Source organism: Equus caballus, chromosome 13, assembly GCF_041296265.1.
Source record: "Equus caballus isolate H_3958 breed thoroughbred chromosome 13, TB-T2T, whole genome shotgun sequence".
Lineage (NCBI taxonomy): Eukaryota > Metazoa > Chordata > Mammalia > Perissodactyla > Equidae > Equus > Equus caballus.
The window spans coordinates 8,794,614-8,822,168 of record NC_091696.1 but is presented as its reverse complement, the minus strand read 5'-3'; the positions used below and the strand labels follow the sequence as shown (position 1 = coordinate 8,822,168).

General features: G+C 46.3%; 3 protein-coding genes across 6 annotated transcripts in view; 2 read left to right on the top strand and 1 right to left on the bottom strand.

The window, feature by feature from the left end:
- The first annotated feature begins 714 nt into the window (after positions 1–714).
- LOC111767604 (uncharacterized) lies at positions 715–16,668 on the top strand. 3 transcript variants are annotated; one of them, XM_070231672.1, is made up of 3 exons: positions 715–1,128; positions 12,893–12,968; positions 13,898–16,668. In XM_070231672.1, the coding sequence occupies exons 1-3, from the start codon at positions 728–730 to the stop codon at positions 13,916–13,918; spliced, it is 498 nt and encodes a 165-aa protein (XP_070087773.1). In that variant the 5' UTR covers positions 715–727; the 3' UTR covers positions 13,919–16,668. The 3 variants fall into 3 exon arrangements, with proteins under 3 accessions (XP_070087773.1, XP_070087774.1, XP_023472591.1); XM_070231673.1 differs by having other exon boundaries at positions 14,059–16,647; XM_023616823.2 differs by lacking the exon at positions 13,898–16,668 and having other exon boundaries at positions 12,893–13,170.
- A 1,185-nt stretch (positions 16,669–17,853) lies between these two features.
- Positions 17,854–26,902, bottom strand: LOC138917215 (uncharacterized). Its single transcript, XM_070232570.1, has 5 exons — positions 26,899–26,902; positions 26,660–26,863; positions 25,840–25,912; positions 19,060–19,162; positions 17,854–18,630 (listed from the first exon to the last, which is right to left on the bottom strand). Exons 1-5 carry the CDS (start codon positions 26,900–26,902, stop codon positions 18,229–18,231), a joined length of 786 nt encoding a protein of 261 aa, XP_070088671.1. The 3' UTR covers positions 17,854–18,228.
- The window catches only part of RCC1L (RCC1 like), a 35,442-nt gene continuing 34,769 nt past the window's right edge, over positions 26,883–27,555 (top strand). The window contains exon 1 of one of the 2 annotated variants that reach the window (XM_023616809.2): positions 26,883–27,297. In XM_023616809.2, the coding sequence (XP_023472577.2) occupies positions 26,974–27,297 (324 nt within the window). In that variant the 5' untranslated portion in view covers positions 26,883–26,973. The remainder of the gene's footprint in view (positions 27,298–27,555) is intronic. The other variant, XM_023616810.2, reaches the window with a different exon arrangement.

Sequence of the window (27,555 nt, the reverse complement as noted above, 5' to 3'; positions counted from 1 at the left end):
GAGCCACAGCTGCCCTCAGGGACCGCCTTTGCCTGCAGCCTGCAGGAAACGTGGTAAGGGGCTCTTGTCCTGAACATGGGATCAAGGGTCACCCAAGATGGCAGCCCCCAGCATGGGATTCCTCTGACGTTTTCTTCGTGTCACACAAGGGACCTGAGCTCCACGTGGGCAGGAACCATATTGGGTTTTGCTCCCTGGTGAAGTTACAGTGCTGGGCACACAAGCAGGGAATAGAGGCTACTGGCTGAATGATTAAAAGAATGAATTCCTACCTGAACGAATGAACGGATGATGAATGAGCGAAGGCCTGAATGAATGAATGACTGGATGAATGAGTGAGTGAGTGAGGCCATGAGTGAATGAGTGGATGAATAAGCCAGTGAATGGAAACACAGACGCCGCGATGCAAATGGGAGGAGCCTCTATTTCTTGTCCTGGGGCCTCTGCCCAGCTCAAGGGCCCAGCCAGTCCCTGCCGCTCCTGGCCTCCGTTTCCCCACTGTCCCCTGAGGGACGGGTGGTGGGGCTGCAGCAGCCCAGCTCGGCGTGGCCATGGCCGGGCTCTCCCCGCGGACTGTGGCGGGGACGAGCTCGGAGCTACAGGGCCTCCCTCCAGCGGCGGACACGGGCAGACCCCGAGGGCAACCCGGCTCCCTTCCTGGCCCTGTGCAGAACTGCCAGAGAAAGCGTGTGCCGGTGACCGCCCGCCGCGCGCACGCGCATCGCCAATGGCGCCCAAGAGCCGCTCCCGAGGCTCTTGGCCTGCCATCTGCTCCGTGGCCGGGTCGGGTGGGGCGTGCGGAGAGGTCCTGGGTCCCGGTGGGCCAGGCTGTGGGCGCGGCGGGGGGAGCCGAGAGAGGGAGCCTGTCCCCCCAGAACCCTCGGCCCCGCGTCCTGGGCCAGCCGGCGCCCAGAGGCCGGCAGAAGAGGCTCCGGGGCCGCAGAGATGGCCTCTGAGCCCGGAGACCCGCCTGTGGTTCGCCCTGTGGGCCGGACGCAGGGGACGGGGGCCCTTTGCTCCGTGTCCCGGTCCTTTATCACCGAGGGCTGTTCGTCGGCGTCTGCAGGGACAGCAGGAGACCTCCGTCACCTCGGTGAAGGACACGGCCCTGGCCTGGTCAGCCTGCAGGTGAGAGAGCTGCTGCCCGCCACCAAAGGCGGCGCCATCCCGCCACCCCTGTGCCAGGCCCTGTCTGGACCCCTGTGGGAGGGACGGGGACCTGGTGGCAGGAGCACACCTGTCTCGCAGGTGGATGCTACCTGGGCGAGGAGACCAATGTGTCTCTGCTCATTTATGATGAGTTGATGCGTTTACTGTGGGGGACTATAGGGATGAAGGGGTCAGGACTCTAGTCGTTTGGTTCAAATGTCCGTGGGGATAAACTGAAAATGGCAACTCGCCCTAGAGTTTTCTCCTGTCCAGTAGACTGTTTCGTTTCTGCGTTGGGGAAAGAACGAAAATGATCCTATGTTTTACCCTTTGGAAAAAAGAAAGCACCAACCTTTGTTTCTTTAAAATGATGTCAAAAGTTACTGGTGTCCTTCAAGTTTTGTTTGGGGGTCACTTGATGGTAAACAGGCAGCTTTCTTGGAAAATGTCTTGTTCTAATGATCAGGCCACTCCTGGCACAGGGAGCAGAGATTTTTATGTCTCGCCAGGGAGAAAGGCCCTGGATCAGCTGTCAGAGACACTCCCAGTGTGTCCTTGGAGCCTCCCTGCGTCTCAGTTTCCTCATCTGTAACATCGGGCTAGGCTGGAGGGCCTAAGTGGTTTCCAGAAGTTCCTGCAGCTCTGACAGCTGATGCCTTAAGTTACCAAATGTTCCTGAAGCCATAAAACAGGGGACACAAATAGTTTTTTCCCCTTGAGGGTCTAAACTGGTAAACAGACAAATGAGAGAGGCCGAGCTCTCAGATGAGTGGTTCCAGTGCAACTCACTCACGGCCTGTGTGTCATGGAAAGTTCCCCTTTCCGTGCTCACTGCACAGGTCCTGCTCCTTCCGTCTCACCAGAGTTCATCGATGCCCTTGGGCACTTTCATTCATCTTTCAGCAGGATCTGTGTTCACCCTGGTGGCTCCCTGACTATCACACCAATGAGTCAATAATGTTCACTTGTTCCAAGTCCTGTTGTTTAAAATCCCATCTCCAGCTCTGTTCTGGTCAAGTTTCTAAGGAAACCTCCGTGTCTTGGTCTGATTGAATTAGAGAGAATGTTACAGCATACGCACTCACATTTTCTCCCTTTGGATGTGTTTCCCACGTGGAATAGCTGCTTTGAAAATCAAAAGATAAAATTTCCACTCTGTCCTCTGCCAGCTACCCTCTTGCCGAGAGAGACACCTTAAGCTGCACCTGCTTTTCCTTGGGAAGATCGAGGCATAAATTCAAGGCAAAATTTCTTTAGTGTGAAGGGTCGGGTTAGGGCTGCTGCTGCCCATGCTGCTGGCTGGAGCAAGTCTGCACCCCTCTTCCTGTGGTCAGCATCCCCCATCCTTTCCTTCCGAGGATGTCTTGCCCTTTTCCCTGGGGGTGGGCTTTGTGGGGCTGTGACCCACATCCTTTGGATTGGTTGGGACTCGGCTGTAGCCAGTGCCTCGTCCTACTTATCGTGGGACAAAGGCACATCCCAAAGTTAAAAGAAAATTACTCTTCTTTTTCTTTTTTAAAACAGCTTTGTTGACATATAACTGCCATGCCATGTAATCCACCCATTTTCAGTGTACAATTCAGTGGTTTGTGGGATATTCACAGAGCTGTGCAACCATGATAGTAGAACATGTTCATCCCCTCGAAATGAGACCCTGTACCCGTGAGCAGTCACTCTCCCTTCCCCCATCCCCATGGCCCTAGGCAACCACTCATCTACTCTTTGTCTCTCTCTGTCTATTTTGGACATTTCATGTAAACGGAATAACACAATACGGGTCCTTTGATGGCTCCTTTAATGTAGGATGTTTCAAAGTTCATCCGCATTTATAACACATGTCAGTAATTGATTTTCTTTTATGCCAAATAATATTCTGTTGTCTGGATATACCATGTTTTGTTTATCCACTAACCAGTGGAGGGATATTTGGGTTGTTTCCAACTTTTGGCTCTTGTGAATCCTGACGCTATGAACATTCATGTTCAAATTTTTCATATGTTTCCATTTCTCTTGGGTACATACCTGGGAGTGGAATTGTGGCATCGTATGGAAACTGCGTCTAGATTTTGAAGAGCTGCCGGGCTGTTTTCCAAAGGGCTGCGCCATGTTTTATTTCTGCCAGCAACGTATGAGGATTCCAAATTCTGCCCATCCTTGTCGACACTTCTTACTATCTACCTTTTAAATTACCACAGTCCTAGTGGCTGGGCAGTGATATCTTGATTGTGGCTTTGATTTGTTTTTCCCTTCTGAGTAACGATGTTGAGCATTTTGCCTGTGCTTTTTGGCCTCTTGTGTATCTTCTTTGGAGAAATGTCTGTTTAGCTCCTTTCCCCATTTTTACGTTGAGTTATTAGTTTATTATTTTTTTAATTCTTGATTTTATTTATTTATTTATTTATTTATTTATTTATTGAGTTAATGATAGGTTACAATCTTGTGAAATTTCAGTTGTACATTATTGTCATTCGTGTTGTAGGTGCACCACTTCACCCTTTGTGCCCACCCCCCACCCCACCTTTCCCCTGGTAGCCACTAATCTGTTCTCTTTGTCCATATTTTTAAATTCCTCATATGAGTGGAGTCATACAGAGATTATCCTCCTCTAACTGGCTTATTTCACTTAACATAATTCCCTCAAGGTCCATCCATGTTATTGCAAATGCAATGATTTTGTTCTGCTTTGCAGCTGAGTAGTATTCCATTGTATATATGTACCACATCTTCTTATCCATTCATCTGTTGATGGGCACTTAGGTTGCTTCCATGTCTTGGCTATTGTAAATAATGCTGCAATGAACATTGGGTTGCATAGGACTTTGGAATTGCTGACTGCAGGCTCTTTGGATAGATACCCAGCAGTGGGATGGCTGGATCGTATGGTAGTTCTACTTTTAATTTTTTCAGGAATCTCCATACTGTTTTCCACAGTGGCTGCACCAGTTTGCATTCCCACCAGCAGTGGATGAGGGTTCCTTTTTCTCCACAACCTCTCCAACATTTGTTACTATTAGACTTAGATATTTTTGTCATTCTAATGGGTGTAAGGTGATATCTTAGTGTAGTTTTGATTTGCAGTTCCCTGATGATCAGCGATAATGAGCATCTTTTCATGCGCCTATTGGCCATCCGTATATCTTCTTTGGAGAAATGTCTGTTCATGTCTCCAGCCCATTTTTTGATCAGGTTGTTTGATTTTTTGTTGTTGAGTTGTGAGAGTTCTTTATATATTATGGATATTAAGCCTTTGTCAGATATATGACTTGCAAATGTTTTTTCCCAGTTAGTGGGTGGTTTTTTTGTTTCAATCCTGTTTTCATTTGCCTTGAAGAAGCTCTTTAGTCTGAGGAAGTCCCATTTGTTTATTCTTTCTGTTGTTTCCCTTCTCTGAGAAGACATGGTATCCAAAAAGATCCTTTTAATACTGATGTCAAAGAGTGTACTGCCTATGTTTTCTTCTAGCAACCTTATGGTTTCAGGTCTCACCTTTAGGTCTTTGATCCATTTTGAGTTTATTTTGGTGAATGGTGAAAAAGAATGGTCAATTTTCATTCTTTTACATATGGCTTTCCAGTTTTCCCAGACCATTTATTGAAAAGACTTTCTTTTCTCCATTGTATGCTCTCAGCTCCTTTGTCGAAGATAAGCAGTACACAGAAATGTGGTTTTATTTCTGGGCTTTCAATTCTGTTCCATTGATCTGTGCACCTGTTCTTGTACCAGTACCATGCTGTTTTGATTACTGTAGCTTTGTAGTATGTTTTGAAGTCAGGGATTGTGATGCCTTCCGTTTTGTTCTTTTTTCTCAGGATTGCTTTAGCAGTTCGGGGTCTTTTGTTGCCCCATATAAATTTTAGGATTCTTTGTTCTAATTCTGTAAAGAATGTCATTGGGATAGCGTTGAATCTGTAGATTGCTTTAGGTAGAACGGACATGTTAAGTATGTTTATTCTTCCAATCCATGTACATGGAATGTCTTTCCATCTCCTTACGTCGTCATCCAATTCTCTCAGAAAGGCCTTGTAATTTTCATTATATAGGTCCTTCACTTCCTTAGTTAAATTCACCCCGAGGTATTTTATTATTTTTGTTCAGATTGTGAATGGTATTGTGTTCTTGAGTTCTTTTTCTGTTAGTTCGTCATTAGAATATAGAAATGCTACTGATTTATGCAAATTGATTTTATACCCTGCAACTTTGCTGTAGTTGTTGATTACTTCTAAGAGTTTTCCAATGGATTCTTTGGGGTTTTCTATATATAAGATCATGTCGTCTGCAAACAGTGAGACTTTCACTTCTTCCCTCCCTATTTGGATTCCTTTTATTCCTTTTTCTTGCCTGATTGCTCTGGCCAGGACCTCCAGTACTATGTTAAATAAGAGTGGTGATAGAGGGCATCCTTGTCTCATTCCTGTTTTCAGGGGGATGGCGTTCAGTTTTTGCCCATTGAGTATGATGTTGCCTGTAGGTTTGTCATATATGGCCTTTATTATGTTGAGGTAGTTCCCTTTTATGCCCATTTTGTTCAGAGTTTTTATCATAAATGGCTGTTGGATCTTGTCAAATGCTTTCCCTGCATCTATTGAGATGATCATGTGGTTTTCATTCCTCAGTTTGTTGATGTGGTGTATCACGTTGATTGATTTGCGGATGTTGCACCATCCCTGTGTCGCTGGTATGAATCCCACCTGATCATGGTGTATGATCCTTTTGATGAATTGCTGAATTCTGGTTGCCAAAATTTTGTTTAGAAGTTTTGCATCTATGTTCATCAGTGATATTGGCCTGTAGTTCTCTTTTTTCATGCTGTCCTTGTCAGGCTTTGGTATCAGCATGATGTTGGCCTCATAGAATGTGTTAGGAAGTGTTCCATCCTCCCTAATTTTTTGGAATAGCTTGGAAAGGATCGGTATTAAATCCTCTCTGAAAGTCTGGTAGAATTCCCCAGGAAAGCCATCTGGTCCTGGGGTTTTATTCTTTGGGATGTTTTTGATTGCTGTTTCAATCTCTTTCCTTGTGATTGGTCTGTTCAAATTGTCTGCTTCTTCTTGAGTGAGCTTTGGGAGATTGTAGGAGTCCAAGAATTTATCCATTTCCTCTAGGTTATCCATTCTGTTAGCATAGAGTTTTTCGTAGTATTCTCTTATAATCTGTTTTATTTCTGCAGAGTCTGTTGTTATTTCTCCTCTTTCATTTCCGATTTTGTTTATTTGAGGTTTCTCCCTTTTTTCATTGTAAGTCTGGCTAGGGGTTTCCCAATTTTATTTATCTTCTCAAAGAACCAGCTCTTTGTTTCATTGATCCTTTCTACCGCCTTTTTCGTTTCAATAGTATTTATTTCTGGTCTGATTTTTATTATTTCTCTCCTTCTGTTGACTTTGGGCTTTATTTGTTCTTCTTTCTCTAGTTCAGTTAGGTGTAGTTTAAGATTCCTTATTTGGGATATTTCTTGTTTGTTAAGATGTTCCTGTATTGCTATGAATTTTCCTCTTAATACAGCTTTTGTTGTATCCCATATGAGTTGGTATGGCATGTTATCATTTTCATTTGTTTCCAGGTATTTTTTTATTTCTTCTTTAATTTCTTCAAGGATCCATTGCTTGTTCAGTAGTGTATTGTTTAGTCTCCACATCTTTGTGCCTTTCACAGCTTTTTTCTTGTAATTAACTTCTAGCCTTATAGCATTATGATCAGAAGATGCTTGTTATTATTTCAATTTTTTTAAATTTATAGAGGCTTGCCTTGTTTCCCAACATATGGTCTATCCTAGAGAATGTTCCATGTGCACTTGAGAAGAATGTGTATTCTGCTGTTTTAGGATGAAATGATCTATATATGTCCACTAAGTCCAATTGTTTTAGTTTTTCGTTTACCTCCACTATTTCCTTGTTGATTTTCTGTCTGCATGATCTGTCCATTGATGTGAGTGGGATGTTGAGGTCCCCTACTATTATTGTGTTGTTTTTAACATCTTCCTTTAGGTGTGTTAATAGTTGCTTTATGAACCTTGGTGCTCCTATGTTGGGTGCATAGATATTTATAAGCATTATTTCTTCTTGATGCAGTGTCCCTTTGATCATTATATATTGTCCCTCTGTGTCTCTCTTTACCTGTCTTATTTTAAAATCTGCTTTGGCTGATATAAGAATTGCAACACCTGCTTTTTTTTTTTTGCTTGCTATTAGCTTGAAGTATTGTCCTCCACCCCTTCACTCTGAGCCTGTGTTTGTCCTTGGGGCTGAGGTGTGTTTCCTGGAGGCAGCAAATTGTTGGATCTTGTTCTTTAATCCATTTTGCCACTCTGTGTCTTTTTATTGGAGAGTTCAATCCATTTACATTGAGAGTGATTATTGATGCATGTGGACTTAATGCTGTCAATCTGTTGCTCGTTATCTGGCTTTCCTGCGTTTCTCTTCCTGTGTTCTTTAGCCTACCTGTTTAATACTGTAATTTCTTATGCTGAGTTTCTTAGATTTTTCTTTATTTATGTTTTGTGGCTCTGTTCTGTTTTTTAGTTTAGTGGCTACCCTGAGGTTTGTATTTAGAATCTCGTGTATAATATAGTTTATTCTCTGGTGGTCTCTTATTTTCTTGGCCTAGACTGATTTAGTCCCTTTGCTCTTCCCCTCATAGATTATTATTTTCACTTCTTATTCCAACTCATGTTATGAGTTTGTAGTTAGAGTGATAAGATCCTCTTTGCTTTGGTAGTTTCCTTACCTTTATCCTAATGCTATAGTTGAATATTTGCTTCCTATTCTGGTTCTATTTATCTGTCTCCCTACTCTGTGGTTTGTGACCCCTTTCTCCCTTTTTTCTTTTTTCTGGTATGAGAGCCTTCTTGAGGATTTCTTGTAGTGGAGGACTTTTGGTTACAAATTCCCTTAACTTTTGTTTGTCTGGAAAAGATTTAATTTCTTCCTCATATCTGAAGGATATTCTTGCTCGGTAGAGTATTCTTGGCTGAAGATTTTTATCTTTTAAAGTTTTGAATATGTCACGCCATTCTCTCCTAGCTTGTAAGGTTTCTGTAGAGAAATCCACTGAAAGTCTGATAGGAGTTCCTTTGTAGGTTATTTTCTTCTGTCTTGCTGCCCTGAGTATTCTTTCTTTGTCTTTCATTTTTGCCATTTGTACTACTATATGCCTTGCAGTAGGTCTTTTTACATTGACAAATCGAGGATATCTGAAAGCTTCCTCTACACACATTTCTCCCTCAATCCCTAGATTTGGGAAGTTCTCTTCTATAATTTCATTAAGCATGCTTTCTGCTCCATTTTCCTTTTCCACATTCTCTGGAATTCCTATGATCCTTAAATTTTTTCTCCTCATTGAATCCGCTATCTCCTGGAGATTTTCCTCATTATTTTAAATTCTTAGTTCTCTTTCTTCCTCTGTCTGAAGCCATTCAACTTGTCTATCTTCTATTAAGCTAATTTTCTCTTCTATGGAATCTACCCAGGCATTCAGGGAATCCGTATTCTGTTGTATCTGGTCCATTGTGTTTTTCATCTCTAGTAATTCTGTTTGATTCTTCTTTATAATTTCAATCTCTTTTGTGAAGTAACTCCAGAACTCGGCTTGTTTCTCTATCTTTCTGTCTACCTCATTGAGTTTTTTGATTATAGCTGCTCTGAACTCATTTTCACTTAGTTTACCTATTTCCAGTCCTCAGGACTTAATTCAGTGTTTTTATTGTTTTCCTTCTCGTCTGGAGCTTTTATAAATTGCTGGATGGTAGAGGAGCGGTTTTTTCACATGGTGGTAGAATTCGGTTGCAGTTACAGCCTGTTGCCACTAGATGGGGGTCGAGAACTGCGCATTCTGAGCTCTGCACCTTCGGGCAAGATGGCTGCACCCAGCGTGGTTCGCCAGGCGAAGGGGCGGTTTTTCTCACGTGCCAGTCTGGATTCAGGTCATTTCTGTTCTCTGGTCTCCTGGGGCCCAGGGTTTATGGGGTCCCCGCCCACGGAAGCTTTCCCCCATCAGCGGGTTTCCACTGTACTGGCAGCGGGAGTCCTGGATGATACCCCTGTTGTGCGGCCCCTACCCCGCTCCTTCCCTCACTGGCAGCAGCAATCCCCGACTCTAGGGGAGGGAGCGAAGTTCTCTCCTACTGTGTTCCAGCTCCTCTGAGGCCAGCAGCAGGGTCTCCGTCCTCCGTATTTTTGATGCTGTAGGTCTCTGACGTCCTGGCATTAGGTTTATTTGCTGAAATTCAGTTTTTTTCCAGTCTTTTGTTGTAGTTTGGAGGGGAGAGAGTCCCGGGTCAGCTCACCCTGCCATTTTGCTCCGCCCACACCTGTAGTTTCTTTATTATTGACCATTAAGTGTTCAGTATGTTTTCTACACGCAGGTCTCTTATTATACTTCTGATTCGCTGGTGTATTGTCCCATTCAGCAGGTTGTCTTCTCACCTTCTTGATACTCTTGTTTGAGACACATGTTTTTAATTTTGATGGGGTCCAATAAATTTCTTTTATATTTTATACTAGTGCTTTCGGTGTCATCCCTGGGAAACGATTGCCTGACTCTAGGTGAGAAGTTGTGATCCCATGTGTTTTCCTGTAGGAGTTGTGTAGTTCTGCCTCCTGTGTGGTGTTGGATCTCCGTGAGGTCATTTCTGGAAGTGCTGTGAGGAAGGAGTCTGACTTCCTCCTGTGCATGTGAATATCCAGTTGTCTCAATCCCATTTGTTGAAAAATTATTCTTTCCCTTTTGAACTGTCTCGTCTCTCATCAAAATTCAACTGACTGTAAACGTGAACATTTATTTCTGGGCTTTCAATTCTGTTCCATAATCTGCATGTTTATTTTTCTGTCGGTACCAAACTGTTTTCATTATTGCAGCTTCACAATGAGTTTTAAAGTCGGGAAGTGTGAGCCCTCCATCCTGTTCTTCTTCTTCGAGGTTGCTTTGGCTCCTCTGGCTCCCTTGCATTTCTCTATGAATTTCGGGATTGGCTGGTCAGTTACTGCAAAACAGGCTGCTGAGAGTTTGCTCGAGATTGCATTGACTGTGCAGTTCTCTCCATGCAGTATCGCCATCTTCATAGTATAAAGTCTTCTGATCCATGAATATGGGCAGTCTTTTCATGTATTTTGGCCCTCTTTAATTGCTTTCAATAATGTTTTGGAGCCTTTGTTGTACAAGTTTTGTACTTCTTAAGCCAAATTTATTACTAAGGATTTTATCGTTTTGGATGCTATTGTAAATTAACCTATTTTCTTACTTTCATTGCTAGCATGGAGAAATAAAATTGACTTTTTAATTGAGATATTATATTAGTTTCAGGTGTAAAACATAATGATTCCACATATGTGTATATTCCCAAATCTTACCGCCGTAAGTCTAGTTCGAGTCCATCACCTTGTTACTGAGCAAGGGCTTGCTGCCTGATGCACATAGAAGCCTGGACTATGACCTTGGCTTTTGAGAAAAGAAGAGCTTCATTGCAAGCTCAGCTCGCAAGGTGACAGGGGGCAAATCTCTCCAATCTGTCTCCCCAATGCAGATTTGGGGTGACATTTCAGCACTTATGGACCACTAAGCTGCTGCTGGGCCCACGTGGGCTGCCTGGCTAGCCTGCAACCGGTAGTCAAGCTACTTGGGCTGCTGGAAGCCAGATTGTCCTTATTGAAGGACCGCTTGCTTCCGGTGGCAGCATTTCTGAAGATTCTTGTCTCCGGGTCCTCCTGGGGCCATGGGTTCCTGCCTGGCGCATGCACAGTGCTATCTCTGCTGTTGAGCACCAGGATTGATTAATCAACAACCTGTGTTAAGGGAGAAAAACTAGTTTAAGATGGGCAATGTTTTTTGTGCTGTTTCAACCTCATACAGTTACAAAATATTTTTCATGTCTTGAGAATTTTTAACATTGACTCTCTTAGCAACTTTCCAATAGACACTATAGTATTGCTAACTCTAGTCACCATGATACACATTAGGTCCTCAGGACTTCTTCATTTTAGAACAGGGAATTTGTATCTTTTGACTCCCTTCCCCCTTTGCCCGCCCACCACCCCTTCCCCCTGGCAGCTGACAGCCTGTTCTCTGCATCTATAGCTCAGACACTTGGGTTACTTCTGTGTCTGGGCTCCTGTGAATCATGCTGCAGTGAACATGGGGGGCAGGTGTCTCTGCAGGAGTGTCTCTGTTTGCTTTGGGTAAATACCCAGAAGTGGAATTACTGGATTGTATGGTGGTTCTATTTTTAATCTTTGGAGGAACCTCCATACTGTTTTCCATGGTGGCTGCACCAACTTGTAGTTCCGTAGATAGGTGGTTGCTTTGTTTTGTTTTACTGATCTTGTATCCTGCCACCTTGCTGAAGTCATTTATTTGTTCCAATACTTTTTCCTTGTTTTCTCTGGTTTCCTGTACATATGGTCATGTCATTTGCAAATAGAGAGAGTTTTACTTCACTCTGTCCAATCTGGATGCCTTTTATTTCATTTTCTTGCCTATGTGACATGGCTAAAGCCTCTGGTAAATGTAAAATAGAATTGATGGGAGTGGCCCTTGCTCACCTTGTCCTGACATCAGGGACGAGGCTTCCAGTCTCTCCCCATGAAGTATGATGTCTGTGAGCTCTGTCTTGTTCACAGATGCCCTTTCCCAGGCTCAGGGAGTTGCCTTGTGTTTCTAGTGTCCTGAGTCTTTTTATCAAAAGGGCGTTGGATTTTGTCCAATGGCTTTTCTGCACTTAGTGGGAATCAGCTTTCCCAGCAGCTTTCAAACAATGAATGCCCTCTTCCTCCATCTCTCCCCCTCACACAAACACACAGACCTCTCTGAAAGCAAATCAGAATCCATGCAGCAAATCCTTGCGGAAAGCTGTTGAAGGAGTCGTCTAGATCTCTTGCCCCCGGTTATCCTTGCCCTGGCTGCTGTGCAGCTGGGCGCGGCCCCTGCTCCAAACAAGTGATGGCAGAAATTCACATGCTCATGGTGATTTTCGGTGGTGCTGGCTCCCTCTGGCACACACAGGCCATGATTTTTCTTCTCTTGACTGACTATAGAGTGGAAACATTTAGCAGGAAAGGAGAGGACCGTGCAGGAAGGAGCATGTGTCAAGTGCTAGTGCTAAAGGGTCACAACAGATAGGCAAAAGCTTGACTTCCCAAAGAAGTGTGTTAAAAGAAATGTGACATATTCTCGACAGCCCTTTTGTTACCGAACCTGAAGTGAGGTCACTCACCCGTTGCCCAGCAAGCCAATCTCTGAGACCGGGTGTGGTGGAAGAAAGTAGGAATTTTATTTCTGCACAGCACTGAGCAAGGAGAGAGGGCAGCTAACGCTGAAATCCCAAACTCCCTGCAAAGCTAAAAGGAAGGGTTTTTATTTGGTGTTTTGGGTAGGGAAGGGGGAGCATATGGCCTTGCTGGTCGGAGCTTTCCCACCAGCCTGTCTTTGGCCTTGAGACTACTTGCAGAGAGGAGGGAGCTCATGACCTTGCTGGTCAGCAGCTTTCCCACCATCCCGTATCTCTTTGCGGGAGGAGATTATCCAGGTGCTTGTCCTTGACGGTGTCTGTCTCCATGGAGGATAGTAGATTCTGGAGCCAGGAAGCCAGAGAGTAAGCAGGGAATGAGTGTTTTGGTTTCAACCCCATATATGCTGGGTTTAATGTGGGGAAACTGATATCAAGGTCGATATCACTTTCTGGCATGGAAGTCCGCATTCTGAAAATCCCGTTTTGGGTTTATTTTCTGAGGCCTCATATATCGCTTTTCTCTTGCAGGAGTCTGGGTGCTGACATGTTGTCGGCCGGCCCTCAGGAGGGTGAGCTTTCTGTTCCTCGTTTCGGCCTGTTGCAGGTAAGGGGCCTTTGGTGTCCTTTGTGTGTCTTCATCCAGGAAAGGCTCAGCCGGGCTTTTCTCAGAATTCCCCGGCGGTGCTGGGAGTGCCCGCCATGCAGTACAAGGTCTGGAGTGGACAGACACTTCGTCTGCAAACTGCCTATGGCGCTGAGTTTCTAAGGCCCTCGAATGACAGGGATTCTGAAGTGGAAAAGGGAAGGACAGAGGGACTTCAGCGCTGCGTTTTTCAGGGTTCTCCTGAAAACAAGCAGCAGGATACACACCCACGTGCACGTGCGCACATACACAGATGTGTGTATAGGCATGTGGAGAGAGAGACTGACTTTAATATACTGGCCTGTGTGAGCATGTGGGCTGGCGAGTCCACAGTCTGCAGGCCAGGCTTGCAGACTAGAAGCACCTCTGGTGTCTAGACGCTGAGGTCTAGAGGCAGATTTTCTTCTTTGGGAAACGTCAGGTTTTGCTCTGAAGGCCCTCAACTGATGAGGCCCACCCGCACTGTTGACAGTCATCTCCTTTCCTTAAAGTCAACTAATTGCACTTGTTAACCACGTCGGCAAAACACCTTTGCAGCAACACGTGACTAAATGTCCAGTTTGATTAAACAGCTGTGCACCATGGCCTGGACAGGTGGACACATGAGACTGACCATCACAGCCCACAATCCCTCAATGTGGCACCCACTCACATCTCCTTTAGCTGTATTAATCTCCCAGTAAAGACAGGAAGAAGGTCATTCTTCCTCCTGCCGTGGTCCACCTCTCCTGCGTACAACCCAAAACACACAAATATTGTCCCCAAGGCAGATGCAAAGTCTTTGGGTGAGTTCACTCTTTTCCTTGCTGTTCAACCACTTGAATACTATTATGTGAAGTTAACTATTATTGATAATTATTTTGTTACATGTCATGTTACATGCTAAGAAGATAAGGAAGAGAACAGAATAGTATTTGATACACACACACAGTCTACGGTCCTGGAAGATTTCCTGCAGTGGGGTTCTAGGGCTGGGGCTTCTCTGGAGGCAGTAAGATGTTTTGTGGTTTTGGAAAGGCAGTCGTCTTGGAGAACTTTTGTCCTCTTGCAGCACCACTGCCAGCTCTGAAACAAGCTCCAGAGCTAGTGCCAGCTCCTCAACCTGCACGACCACCAGCTCCAAAGCTAGCACCACCGTGAGTGCCAGATCTCGCACCAGCTCTAGTGCCAAATCTGGACTTAGAGTCGCTTCTGGCACAAGCCGAACAGTTAGGCAGACACACAGCAAACTCTAGCACCAGCTCTTGCAGTAGTTCCCGAGCTGGAGCTCCAGTGCCACTCCCAGATTTAGTGCCAGCGCTATCACCAAATCTAGTATGAGCTCAGAGCTAGAACTACTTCCAACATGAGATGCTCATGTCAAAGCCCTGGAACTACAACCAGCTCCAGAACTAGCTCTAGCACCAGCTCCAAAGCTAGAACCAGCTTCGTCACTGACTCTGTCACCAACTGCAGAGAGAGAAGAACTCTATTATCAACCTATGAGTCAGCTCCAGCACCAACCCTAACACCAGCTCTAGAGTTTGAATCAGACCCAACACAAATTCCAGAGGAACAGATCATGACAGGCACTGAACTGGAGCCTACTCCAGCACCAGCTCTGGCGACACACTAGGACTCCAGGTAGCTGTAGCATGAGAGCCTTCTCTAGAGCTAGTTTCAGCACCAGAACTAGCTCCAGCACCCAATTCTAAGCTGGAGAAAGCCCCAGTGCCAGCTCCAGAGCTGGAGCCTACTCCAGCACGAGGTCCAAAACCAGAACCAAATTTCACATGAGCTCCAGGAGAAGCTCGAGTACTTCAGTGGCCTCCAGAGCCAGCTCCAACCAAAGCTCCAGACTCACGGCCAATTGGAGCACCAGTTTCAGCACTCAATCCTCTGCTAGAGCCGGTTCTATTACTAGCTCCAGAATTAGAGGAAGCCACCAGCTCCACAGCCAGAGGTGCCTCCAACACGAGCTCTACCAATAGCTTCAGCACCGGGGTTTGAGCCAAGTCCACAACTGGAGCCAACTCCAGATCCAACACTTATATCAACTCCTGAGATAGAGCCAGCTCCACCTTCAGCTCCAGTGCTAGTTGCTGGGTCAGAGCTGGTGTCCTCCCATGAGCTAGAGCGTGCTTGAACAGTAGCTATAGCACCGCTCCACAGATAGAGGAAGCTCTGTCCCCACGTCCTGGGTCAGCCATGGGAATAGTCCCAGTGCTCCCTTTAGAGTGAGAACCAGCTTGATCCAGCTTCGAGCCAGTTCCAGGTTCCAAGGAAGAGCCAGCTCCAGCACCAGCTCTAGCATTGGCTCCAGAATTAGAGCCATTCCTGCCACCCACTCCAGAGCTAGAGTCAGCACTAAGTACAGAGCTAGAGGCTGCTTCATCAACAGTTCTAGACCCAGATTCAGAGCTAGAGCCCTCACAAGTGCCGGCTCTTGCCCCAGCTCCAGAGTGGGAGCAGGCTTGTCTCCCAGTAGCAGACTTAGAGCCAGTGCCAGCTCCAGAGAAAGAACCAGCTCCAGCAACAGCTCTAGCCCTAACATCAGTGCTAGAGCATGCTGTGGTAGCAGCTCTAACACCAATTTCATAGAGACAGAGGCAGCTCTATCCTCAACTGCTATGCCAAAGCCTATATATGTCCCAGTGCCAGAATCTGCCCTGATTCCAATTCCAGGGCCAGAGCTACAAACAACTCCACCACCAGTTTTATTCCCAGCTACAAAGCTAGAGCTGGGACGGGCATTACAGCTAAACCACAAGAACCAGATGTAGGACCAGAACAAGAGTCAGTGCCAACTCCAAAGCCAGAGCCAGCTCAAGCGCCAGCTGAAAAGATCAAGCCAGCTTCAGAATGAGAACCAGCACCCTCTACAGCCAGAGCCAACTCCAGCACCAGCTATCACACCAGCAACAAGTCCACCACCTGTTTCACAGCTAGATCCATCACTAACTCTAGCACCAGCTGTAACACTCGCGCTCTAGCTACATCGAGCTCTGGTAGCAGATCCACAGCTCAAGCCACTCCAGCACCCCCTCAGCACAAGCTTCAGTGTCAGATTCAGAACTAGATCCACAGCCAGCCCCAGAGTCAGAGCCAAAAACAGCAAGAGCTCCAGCAGGAGTTGTAGTGCCAGAGTTACAGCCAGCTCAAGACCTATATCCCACGCACAGCCGGACTACACTATGTCTGAAGGTAGATTGAGTGGAACACCTCTTCCAGAGCTAGAGCCAGTGCCAACTATGGAGCTAGAGCCAACTGCAACACCGGCTCGTGCATCCACCCCAGAGGTTGAGCCAGCTCCAGCTTCAGCTCAGGTGCCAGTTCTGGGATCAGAGGCATCTTTTTGAACTAAAGCCAGCTGCAGCACCAGCTCTAGCACCAGCTCTAGAACTAGCCCATGACACCTGCATCCTGGGTGGGGCCAGGTGTGGGGCTGCGGGAAAGGACAATTTCCACCAGGGAGATCACTCTCACTCAGGCACCTTGCTCACCCCCCACTCCCAGCTCCTCCTCCTCCCTCCATCCATGAGGTCTCAGCCCCAGGGTGTCTGTGCCCCTACTTTCCCAAACAAGGCTCAAAGAGGCCTCTGATGTTGGAAACTGTGGCCAATACCTTACAAACCAAATACATTTTGACGCATAAATTCCACATCGTGGATTCTGTCCTAAATAGAGCTTCATGGAGGCAGATGTTCTCTTCAGCAGGATTCAGAGTGAAAAATTGGGGACGGCGCATATTCCATGCTGGGGCTTTGCAAAAGCTCTGATGCTGTGCCCCAGACAGTACCAAGGGAAGAGGATTCACTGGCAGTGTCACCCCTGGGCAGATCAGGCTCTGGAAGAGCACACGCCATGGAATCCTCCCTGCCTGACACCCACAAGTGCACACACGCATGTGCGCACATGCACACACACTCTACAAGACTTCCAGTGGGCCACACTCCTGGCATTCACACTGCCAGCAAAGGCGGGCTCCTGGGGAACTTGGATGGGTCCTGCAGGCTATTCTCCCAGAGAGCAGTGTCCTTTCCCCCTGCTCTCCAGGGATCTGCGGGGGCCTCTGCTTGCCCACATTCTCACCAGAGCTGGTCGCCACCAGATCATAAACCTGCCAGTCTGGTGGTGACCAATGCTGTCTCCACGGTGTTTCCGTTTGTACGTGTCCTCGTGGGGTAGGTTGAGGATCTCTGACATATGCTGTCCCTATGTCTCGCCTCTCGGGAGTTGCGTGTATTTGCTCTCTGTCCCTTTTAAAAGAACGACTTTCGAGAGTTTTTTGGTGCAGTGAGAGGTTTCACCTTTCTCTCACCTTGGTTGAGGAGGAATGCTTTCCAGTTTGTGGTTTGTCTTTCCAGCTGTCTCCCTTTTTCTTGTTTTTGTTTTGGCCACGGGAAGAACCAGGCATTTCCTGTGTGGCTTGTGGCTCTGGTGTCCCCCTTAGAAGAGTGGTCTGTAGCCTGAGTTAATGCACATGTTTACCAAAAGGGCTTCATTTGAAGCATCTACTCCATAATCCATTGGGACTTTCCTATTAGCTGGCAAAAATGCTATTCAAGTAGAAAGAGAAATGAAAATTCGATCAGTGCTTCTGAAAATATGGAAGCAGACCAGTATGGCCACCTATTGCATGATTCCACTGATAGGAAACATCCAGAAAAGATTTACAAAAACCTGCCAGAACACAGAATAGGGGTTGTCAGGGAGCGAGGGAGGCACGGGGGATGAGCGCTTTTGGAACAGGTTTCCCTTGTGGTGAAGGGAATGTTCAGGAACTGGACAGTGGTGATGGAGGCCGAACGTTGTGACTGTACTTAACGCTCAGGAATTGTACAATTGAAAGGGAGAAAACACAGAGTTCTTCAAATAGAAATCAATTTATTTCAAAATTTATACAAACACCAAAAAACCCCAGAAAAACGAAAATAAAAAAATGCTAAACATACATACAGAATAACCAGGGAGAGGAAGGGAGTTTGTGTTGAGGGACAAGGTGGAAGAGATGGGTCAGGAGCTGGGGATGACGGGGGTTGGAGAGTGAGCTCTCCTGGGGCCAATGCTGGGGCCTGAGCCCCCTGCAGGGGTCCAGCAGGAGCTGGAGCAGGGGTTGGCTCTCCCTGCTCCCTGGTGACAACTTCAGCCTGCCCCAGGGCCCTAGCAGGAGCTGGAGCATGGGATGGCTTTCCCTGATTCATGGCCCCATCTTCAGCGGGCTCCACAGACCAAGAAGGAGTCATAGCAGGGGATGGCTCTCCCTGGTCTGAGGCCTCATCTTCATCCAGCTCCACAGCCAGGGCAGCAGCAGGATCAGGGGATGGCTCTCCCTGCTCAGCTGGTTCGATGACAGCCGGCTGCATGGCTCCTGCACCAGCTTGAGTAGGGCCTGGCTCTCCCTGCTCCCGTCATGGGGCCCACTTGTCTCCTGCTCTTCTGCAGGAGCTGCTGAAAAGGATTGTTGTCCCTGCACATGTGCTGGGTCTTGTGCTGTCTCTGAGGTTTGGACAAGAGTCACTGAAGACGCCGGCCTTTTCCCCACGCCTGCCGCTCCATTCTTCCTGCACAGCTTCTCCTCTCTCGGGGAGATGGACTCCGTGTCCCCTTCCACCAGCTCAGCGCCAATCTCCCGAGTGGACCTCTGCAAAGACAGTGACCAACAGCCAGCCCAGAAGCATCAGAGCCCTGCTCAGCTGCTCTTGCTCTGTCTTCTGCCCTCTGCACCTAATGCTCTCAGATCAGGCACCAACCTGTGTCTGAGCAGAATTCTCCCCAGGATGATACATATAGACCTCAGCGGCTCGGGATAAATCTCGGGCACACGGTGCTGCCCGGCACTCCATGTCCCACCTGACAAGCCATGAGCTGGGTTGGGAATGGGCCCGGCCCACCAGGCTTCTAACCCCTCATTAGCCTGCTCCTCCTCGCAGTTGTCCACTCACACAAACCACCCTTTCACATACACATCCACACACACACATGCACACAGGGAGGGGACGTAGGGCTGTCCAAGTGGGACCACAGTGGTGGCCTGGCCTGGATTGCCCCACCCCGGGCGTCCCTGTGTTACCTTTGTGTCCCTCTCCACAAACGTCCAGAGACATCTCAAGCAGGACAGGAGCCCGCATCTGCATCCTGGGTGCTCCTTGTGGGCTCTGCTGAGGCTGTGGCCCCTGCAGATGGGAAGACAACATGAAAACACGGTGCTCCTGATGCGGGGTCGGTTAGCCGAGGAGTCGAAAGAAAGATTTCTTGGACTCTCAAAGTCTGGTAGTGGTGCTCTTTTACTTAGAGAACAGTACAGAATAGCATGGGGACAGGACCCATGGGCAGTGAAGAGCTGTTGCTGCTGCTACATGGGGACAAGACCCACGGGCAGTCAGAGCTCCTGCTGCTGCCCTGAGTTGAGAGTTAGGGCTAAATTTATAAGGCATGGGTGTGTGACTTATTTTTACTGGAAAAAGAAAAGATAATGTAAAAAGTCATTAAATGATTTCAGTGCAGATGGGGTCTGGTTATTGTGCGGTCATATAACTTTAGACACGAATCTGGTCATATAGATTGGCATGTAGGTGAGGATGCCCTGGGCTTCTCTCCCTGGGGCAGCCCTAATTCATACCACAAAAATCCACCGGGTCATATAGTTTGGCATGTAGGCCAGGTCACCTTGGGCTTCTCTAGCTGGGGCGGCCTTAATCCACATCATAAACCCCCCCTTAACTCATTTGGGCCCAAATTCTTTTGGGGATATGGACTATGATCTGTCTTCTGTAACTACTTCCGGCTGTACAAGGTCATAGAGCTGTCCCTAAATGGGGCCATAGGTATAGGTAGGAGCTTCAGTGGACTGGATGGCTGCACCCATGGAGTCCAAGGCTGACAAGGCATACAGAGCCTCTGGAGTCTAGAGAATCATTTGACAAGAGGTGGTCCAGGAGGTCAAACTTTGTTGACATGCAGAAGACAATGAAACAGACAACAAATTATAATAAAAAATACAAGCAGTGTGATTAACCTAATGAATAAGGTTTTGATAGTAGTCCAGAAACCTGGTCCTGACAAGGAGTTCAACCAATCATTTAGAGATAGGGCAGGGTCAGACATGGACTTAATTTGGTTGCTCATATCAGATAGGAAGCCAGAGATATTTTGATGGTAGTCAGGAATATAGACATAACATTCAGTTTTTATAATGCCACCAGTGCCTCCCTGTGCTGCTGTCAAGACATCCTGTGCCATTCGGTTTTGGAGGACTGCCTTACGCATTTGGGATACTTCTAAATCGAGCAGCAAAAAGCTATGTTGTGTATCATTTAATGCCTTCATAGTAAATTTGTTTAGGACTTCCATGTGCAAGATGACACTTTCGATTCCTAATTGGGGAAGGAAAATTGAGGAAAGATGGTCATACCAGTGGAAGACAGAGCAGGTCCAGTGCTGTTGCAGGTTGGGAAGGTTAGCAGGAGGAGATACAGTAAATGTAGTTCCACCTTGCATCCAGACGAAGTCTAAAGTGCATCGTCAAATCCATCCATGTGGCAGCCAAGGCCATAAGTTGGAGCCACATAGCCACTGAGTGCCATTAGGGGCTAATCAATGCATGCTGAGCCGTCTATCCCAGTCAGTCCCAAACCAATCAGTATTTCTTAAGGCTCTGATATGAGAACACATATAATGGGGAATTTTTCCCATAGGTCGGGTGCTATTAGGGCATGTATCACAGTTGTAATTGGTTTGTTCCCAACATAGAGTGGCCTTTTGACTGAGTTGACCACTAGTAGGAGTGAGCCAAATATACTCGTCCCAAATTTGATATAGTCCATCCTGTGTGTATCGATAAGTTGGGGACTTTACCTTTGGAACTTGTTGTTTATGATCCAACTGTGACAAGGCAAATCTAGTTAGTATTTGGGCAGTAGTATTGAAGGAAAAGGTTTGATTGTGGCCAGGGAACTCCCAGGTATCAGAGACAGATGGCCACAAGGAGACATTATGATTAGTAATAGATGAATCTTGTGGAAGAAAAGAGCTAGAATCTAATATCCATGAATGCCTACTATAGCTTCTACTGAAACATAATTTTTTCTCTCTAAAATCACCCTCATTTTTACCAAAGATAGCCAAATTAAGATTAACTGGTTTGCAAATAAAGTGTAGTTTCAATACAACTTGGTCCAATTATTTACATAAGAGCAGCAAGAATAGTAATTGATTATCCAGGCTTTTAAAAATCTGCTTTGCTGGAATTTTTTTATGAGGAATCTCAGATTGAACTGTGAAGGCCTCTCGAGGCCAGAAAAGCCAAGCCAAGGACTTGCCGTCAGATTTTGCCTGTAGTATCTACAGATTTGGGTGGATTTCTCTCTTCTCGAGGTCCCCCAAAATATTCTGAGGTTCCTTGCACCTGCCAGATAAGCAAGCTTCCTTACTTACTGGGTAAGATTGCCAGAATCTCTGTAAAGAAGGTACCAGGCCCATATTTCCAAGTGGCTTTATTTCCAGAAAGTCCGCTCTTTGTTCCTGAAAAGCTGTCTTGTCATATCCGAACCTGTATGTTTCTCTCAAATATGACATTCCAGTCAGAGCCTGGGTAATATAACCAATGTGTCCTGTTATAAGGAGACCAAATTCTTAGTGAACTTATGCAAATAACTATATTGCCATGAAATAACCATACTCACAAAGAGTTTCCAAATTCTGGAGGGATCAGGTAGGGAGAAAAAGATAAATGCTTCAGTTTTGCTCATAAAGGTATATTTCACTAAATTGCTGTAAGTCATAGCATAAGAGAAAAGAGAAAAATATTTCCTTAAATATGAGAAAACAAAACAAAACATCAAAACAACAATATTCCAAACAGAAGTCATAAAAAATTATAATCATCCTCATCAGTTCACACAGTCCTGTATAATCAGTTCTTGAGCTTAATCTTCTGTTAGCAGATCTATGAGCTCAGTTTCTCCGTTAGAATTCTATAATTTCTTACCCAGTTCAGTTTTACAATCTGAAAGTTTATCAGAAACTTGTAGCTTAGAATCGTGTGTCAGAATCCTTTCCAGGAATTTCTCTGAAGACGAAACATATTTGCAAAAGCAAAAAGCATCAGAGTAAAACAGCAACTATCTGCAAATAGACAAGACTCAAAAGGGCAATGAGCAAAGAAACTTGACTACTTCTGTGACATACAACACTTCAAGATAACAATTGGAATTATGACAGATAACCAGGACAGATCAAAATTTTAGGAATGCTATATAATTTTAAGACATCTATATCAATAGCATTTACCCACATAATACCACCTAAGGAAGTTTATCATCACTTATTTGACAATGCTTCCCATGTAGCTTAATAGACCAAATAAGCCTAATTAGTTTTTTCCTCCTTAAAGGAAGAGAGAGCAAATTTCTTTGAGAAGTCTCAGGGGCCCTCTGAAAATCCTCAGAGAAATTTTTCTTCCATCTACCAGGTCAAAAGAAAGCCTTCATTCAGGATTTGAATATTTTTGAGGGAGAAGCTTGTCAAAAATATCAAAAGTTTTTAAAATACTTGTTCAAATAGGAAACAACACTCACTGTTAAACAATGCTCAGGTATCCATTCAAAGTGACAACAGAGACAGTCAAGAGCAAACAACACAGTCAAAAAATTTTAGAAGAGACCTCTTTCTTTCTGAATATAGGAAATTGTTTTAACAAAACATAGATTTTTGTCTTTTAGGTAGAGTTAGAGCAGGCCAAAAGTTCAAGAAAATTATCCTTTGAGAGAAAACCAAATTTTAATTTCTGTACCAGCTTATTTTTAACATTAAAACTCATTCACTTAATTGGATTTACTTTAATCTTAGTCTACTTGACCAGACATAAAACTCCTTTCAGAATTTCTCCTTCATAAACCTTCTACAACTTTCTTTTTGCCTTCAGAATTTGTCCCAAAGTCTTTCTTTTTTTCCTTTCTAGTACCTTAGGACAAATTTATCTTTCTTAACCCATCAAGCAAAAATACTTCCATTCTTTATACCCTCTTTACTGAAAACATATTTAACTTTCCTTGAATACAGAGCTGTTTTCCTTATTAATTTCCAGTAGCTTTAATTATATATGTTAATTAGAACTTTTAACCATTAACAGACCCTAGTAAACACTAAAAGGTAAGCAATTATGAATTGTCTTTTACATCAGCATTCTAAACACTTCATAATTTCTAGAAACACGCCACTTTACAATAACAGACCCAAAGACTTTTAGCCTCTCTGCAATAAGAAGCCAAAAGTAGATAACTTCAATAAGTTTAGCTGTAATGCTTGTGTGCTATCCAATCCAAAAATGACCCAGATGATCAGATTTTTATCATTTAACTTAAGTTGGCAAAACTCAAGATTGTTATCAAAAAGAATTTGGAAGCTGTTTTTTTTTTTCAAGTATACAGACCATAAAACAGTTATTGTACCCACAAAAAGTTCATGAGACATTAGACAAAACTGGTCATCATTTAAAGCTATTGTTTTGCTGACGAATTTAACAGACAATGTGAACTTATTTGACTAGTAAACCCAGGCTGCATGCCTGCATCGTATGCAAATACTGACAACTCTGAGAAGAAGACTATTTTCAATCAAACCAACAAACTTAAACAAGCTTTCATTTACCAAAGGTTAATTCACATCAAGTTAACTTGAAAGACATTGGATTAATTTCTACTACATTTAGAATTTATGTAAGTGCTTACTTTAAGCCAATTAAACCGAGCTCTTAATTTTGGCCATACCATCCGGAGGTAAAAATATCACACATATAACATACATAAGACATACGTACACAGAGACTGCACAGCTATTTTTTTTTTTACCAATATTTGTGGAGAAGACACTCAAGATGCTAGATTTTTTGCAAGGGCACGCTTATGGCCGTTTTTCCTCTCCCCTCCTCTTTTTTTTTTCTTCAGTCTTATGAATTAGTGATGGGCTAGATAGTAGTTCCTGGAGAGGGGAGATGATAATCCTTTTCGTGATAAAGGAACTAGGTGGAATCTGAACTGCCTCTAGAGCTGTATTTCCAGTCTTGCAAGGATTTTCTAAGGACAGTTGCTCTTGATTTCCCAGAAACTGGATTGTAACTCAAATTACATTCCAGGTTGATCTACCTGTCCAACTGCATCACAAAGCCACAGAGAAACCCCTCAAGTTTTCTCCCAGCTGGAATTTCTGGGGCATAACCCATCCAATTGAAAGTGTTTCTAATTAGTTAGAATGCACCCGAGCAGTGAGTCTCTGGGGATGCTTAGGGCATTCCCCATGGCGGTAAAGCCAGTGTCCGACTGACAGTGGACTGGAGAAGGGTGCAGAGTCCGATTGTGGGTGTTGACATAGTTATAAGATTTAGTCAAGTCTCGCTCAGCCTGGGCACTTTGTCTCCGAGCCAGCACGGTTGAGGCAGGGAAGCAGGAGGAAAAGGTCTGGAACTGGCTGGAGGCTGGGACTCCCAGCACCAGGGTTGAGAGTTAAGTCCCTGGCAAAAGGCTTAAGTTTTGATTTTACGGAAAGTCCAGGTTCTGCTCAGGTCCAGCATAAACTTAAACTTGACCTGGTGACAACAAAGGAGGTGATGAACGAAACGGACAAAGAAAGGAAAAGAAGAGATCAGACCTCGCCCTCTTGGCCTCTTCCAGAGGGTTATCAAGACAAGAGTCACACAACAGTTACTGTGCTGGGGCACACAACTCCAGCAGGACAGTTCACAGAATGAATCACAGGTCTCCTACCCTCACAGCAGACTCAGTAGGTGACTACAATACTCAATGAGTCAACTGCCAAGAGAAGGCACCCCACTTGGGGTCACCAGGGTGATCAGGCCCAGAAACCAGAGTGGGGGCTCCCACGGGTGGAGCCTTTGATTCTTTAAAGATTTCTTTGTTTCCTGGTTGCAAAGCTCAAAAGGAGACGAAAGTGGCCATTGTAACTCCAAGAGAGACAAAAGAAACGGGTCCATTACCTTGAAAATCCCCCCTGAACCTAGGGCAGCGTCCTACCCATTGTTCCTATGGTGGGGTTCCTATAGCAAGGGGTGATGGGGGCGTCCCCCGGCATTGCATCCCTTGTATACCTTCCCTGTTATGCCTGGCAGTAACAGGTGCCTGGTGAACATCTTTCCTATTCTTCCTGGCAGCATAGGCCTGGTGAATGGTCCCTGAGAGAAAAGGAGAAAGAAAAGGAGCCACTACCTTGAAAATCCCCCCAGTGGGGTTCCTGTAGCAAGGGATGATGGGGGCATCCCTTGAACATTTTCCCTATTATGCCTGGCAGTAATAGGTGCCTGGTGAATGGTCCCCAGGATAAAAGGATAGAGAAAAACAGTGAGGAATTTTCCGCCAGTCGGGGGAAGATTCTACCCAATTGCAGCCTGGAGCCATTCTCCCAAGAAGGGGTTCCCATACTCAACCAAAGGTTAGAGTTTGGTACTTCCCTTGAACTGGAGTCCCGAGTGGGACTTTCCCGCAGTTTAGAGCGTGGTCAGGCGCCATGAGAGGGATTGCAATCCAGCCTTAGGAAAAGAAACCTTCCACGGGAGTCTTGGAGATTGGCGACCGTCCTAATGACTTAAGTGGCTGACCCGTGCCCATGTAAAATTTGTCTATTAGAGACAGAGTCAGGAAGGAATGGATGAATTCATTCTCCATCACCCTGAGGCTTAAGGTACTGATTCTCTTCAAGCTGAATGCCACAGTTTGCCCCATAGAGTAGCCATGGGCAGCAAACGTGGATTCATACAGTCATCCAAGAAAGTTCCCGATGGAGAAGTGAATTTAGATCCATCCTCGAAAAAGAGAGAGGCACAAGGAAAAAGGGCACTTACCAGAACTTGAACTCACAAGCCGATGAAGCAAGCTCCCCGTACGGGCCACCAGAAATGATGCGGGGTCGGTGAGCTGAGGAGTCGAAAGAAAAATTTCTTAGACTCTTAAGATCTGGCAGTAGTGCTCTTTTATTTAAAGAATAGTATAGAATAGCATGGGGACAGGACCCACGGGCAGTCAGAGCTTCTGCTGTTGCCCTGAGTTGAGGGTTAGGGCTAATTTTATAAGGCATGGGTACATGACTTATTTTTACTGGAAAAAGAAAAGATGATGTAAAGTCATTAAATGATTTCAGTGCAGATGGGGTCTGGTTACTGTGCGGTCATATAATTTTAGATACGAATCTGGCCATATAGATCGGCATGTAGGTGAGGATGCCCTGGGCTTCTCTCCCTGGGGCAGCCCTAATTCATACCATAAAAAAAATCCACCGGCTCATATAGTATGGCATGTAGGCCAGGCCACCTTGGACATCTCTACCTGGGGTAGCCTTAATTCACATCAGAGGTAAGCTGGGGAGGAGCATGCGTTGCGATGACAGCAGGGAAGCCCGGCAGGGGTTTGGGCAGCAAGGACAACAGTAGGAGCTACCCTCTAGCTCACTGGGGCTGGAGCACGGACTGAGCGGCCTGGTAGCAGATGGCAGTGGGGAAAGGCCCCGACAAAATCAGGTAAGAAACGACAAGGGACAGTGGCAAAGGGAGGAAACAGGACAGGGGATGGCACTGCCCTGGAGTTTTGCAGGATAAGCTACCCTCGACTGTTCTCCCCGCTGATGCCCAGAAGCAAAGGGCCTCGCAAAAGAAAAGCGTCCTGCACCCAACGAGCCGGGCAGATGCTCGGGAAACGTGCGCTGCGCTCCAGCTGAGCTCAGGCGGAGCTGGAACTCCGAGGATGATCGCGCACTACTTGGCAGGGCCAAGACCGGAACCCCTTGGTCCACTCGGCAGAATCCGGGTCCCCGGCTCCGCCCAGCCCAGCCCAGCCCTCCCGCCTCCCTGAACCATTGGCTGTCCTCAGCGCCTTTGCCTTCAGCCAGTAGGAAACAGGCCGCCGGCGCATACGCCGGGGCGTGGGGTCAAGGGTCACGCAAGATGGCGGCGCCCAGAGGCCGCTGAGACGTGAAGCAGAGAATGGCGCTGACGGTGCTGGCGGCGGGAGCTCGGCTGGGGCGCCGGCTGAGCTGCCCGGGCCCTGGGCGAGGGCACTGGACGGCGGCCGGGCGCTCGCGGAGCCGGCGCGAGGCGGCGGAGGCCGAGGCGGCCGCTCCCGTGGTCCAGTACGTGGGCGAGCGTGCGGCCCGCGCCGACCGCATCTTCGTGTGGGGCTTCAGCTTCTCGGGGGCGCTCGGCGTGCCCACCTTCGTGTTGCCCGGCTCCGGGCCTACGCCCCGCGCCGGCTCGCGTCCGCGCCGCAGGATCCAGCCGGTGCCCTACCGCTTGGAGCTGGACCAGAAGGTGCGGACGGCCCGTCTCCCCCTGCGTTCCTCCCTCCGCCGCTCTTTCCTGGCCCCTCGGCCTCTTAGAGAAGCTGTGACGCTGTGGGGGTCAGACTCCGGGAGGACGCCCCTCGAGCGGCTGCAGGAGCCAAAGGGGAAGGCTGTAGGGGCGCAGCCCACAATGATGGAGCGACTGGTCCATCTGCATGTCACTCGGGGGTCAGGGTTGTCACCACAGTTGAGATAGGAGAGGGAGGCTCAGAGAGGTCGAGGAACA

What these genes read in the sequence shown, in the direction of transcription:
- LOC111767604 (XM_023616823.2), top strand. Translation starts at nt 728, where the DNA reads ATGGCGCCCAAGAGCCGCTCCCGAGGCTCTTGGCCTGCCATCTGCTCC. An exon ending in CTGGCCTGGTCAGCCTGCAG is followed by an intron (nt 1,129 to 12,892) that starts GTGAGAGAGCTG and finishes TTTCTCTTGCAG; the next exon opens with GAGTCTGGGTGCTGACATGT.
- LOC138917215 (XM_070232570.1), bottom strand. An exon ending in GCATCTGCCCGGCTCGTTGG is followed by an intron (nt 25,913 to 26,659) that starts GTGCAGGACGCT and finishes TCGACTCCTCAG; the next exon opens with CTCACCGACCCCGCATCATT. An exon ending in TTGTGGAGAGGGACACAAAG is followed by an intron (nt 18,631 to 19,059) that starts GTAACACAGGGA and finishes CTGTCTTTGCAG; the next exon opens with AGGTCCACTCGGGAGATTGG.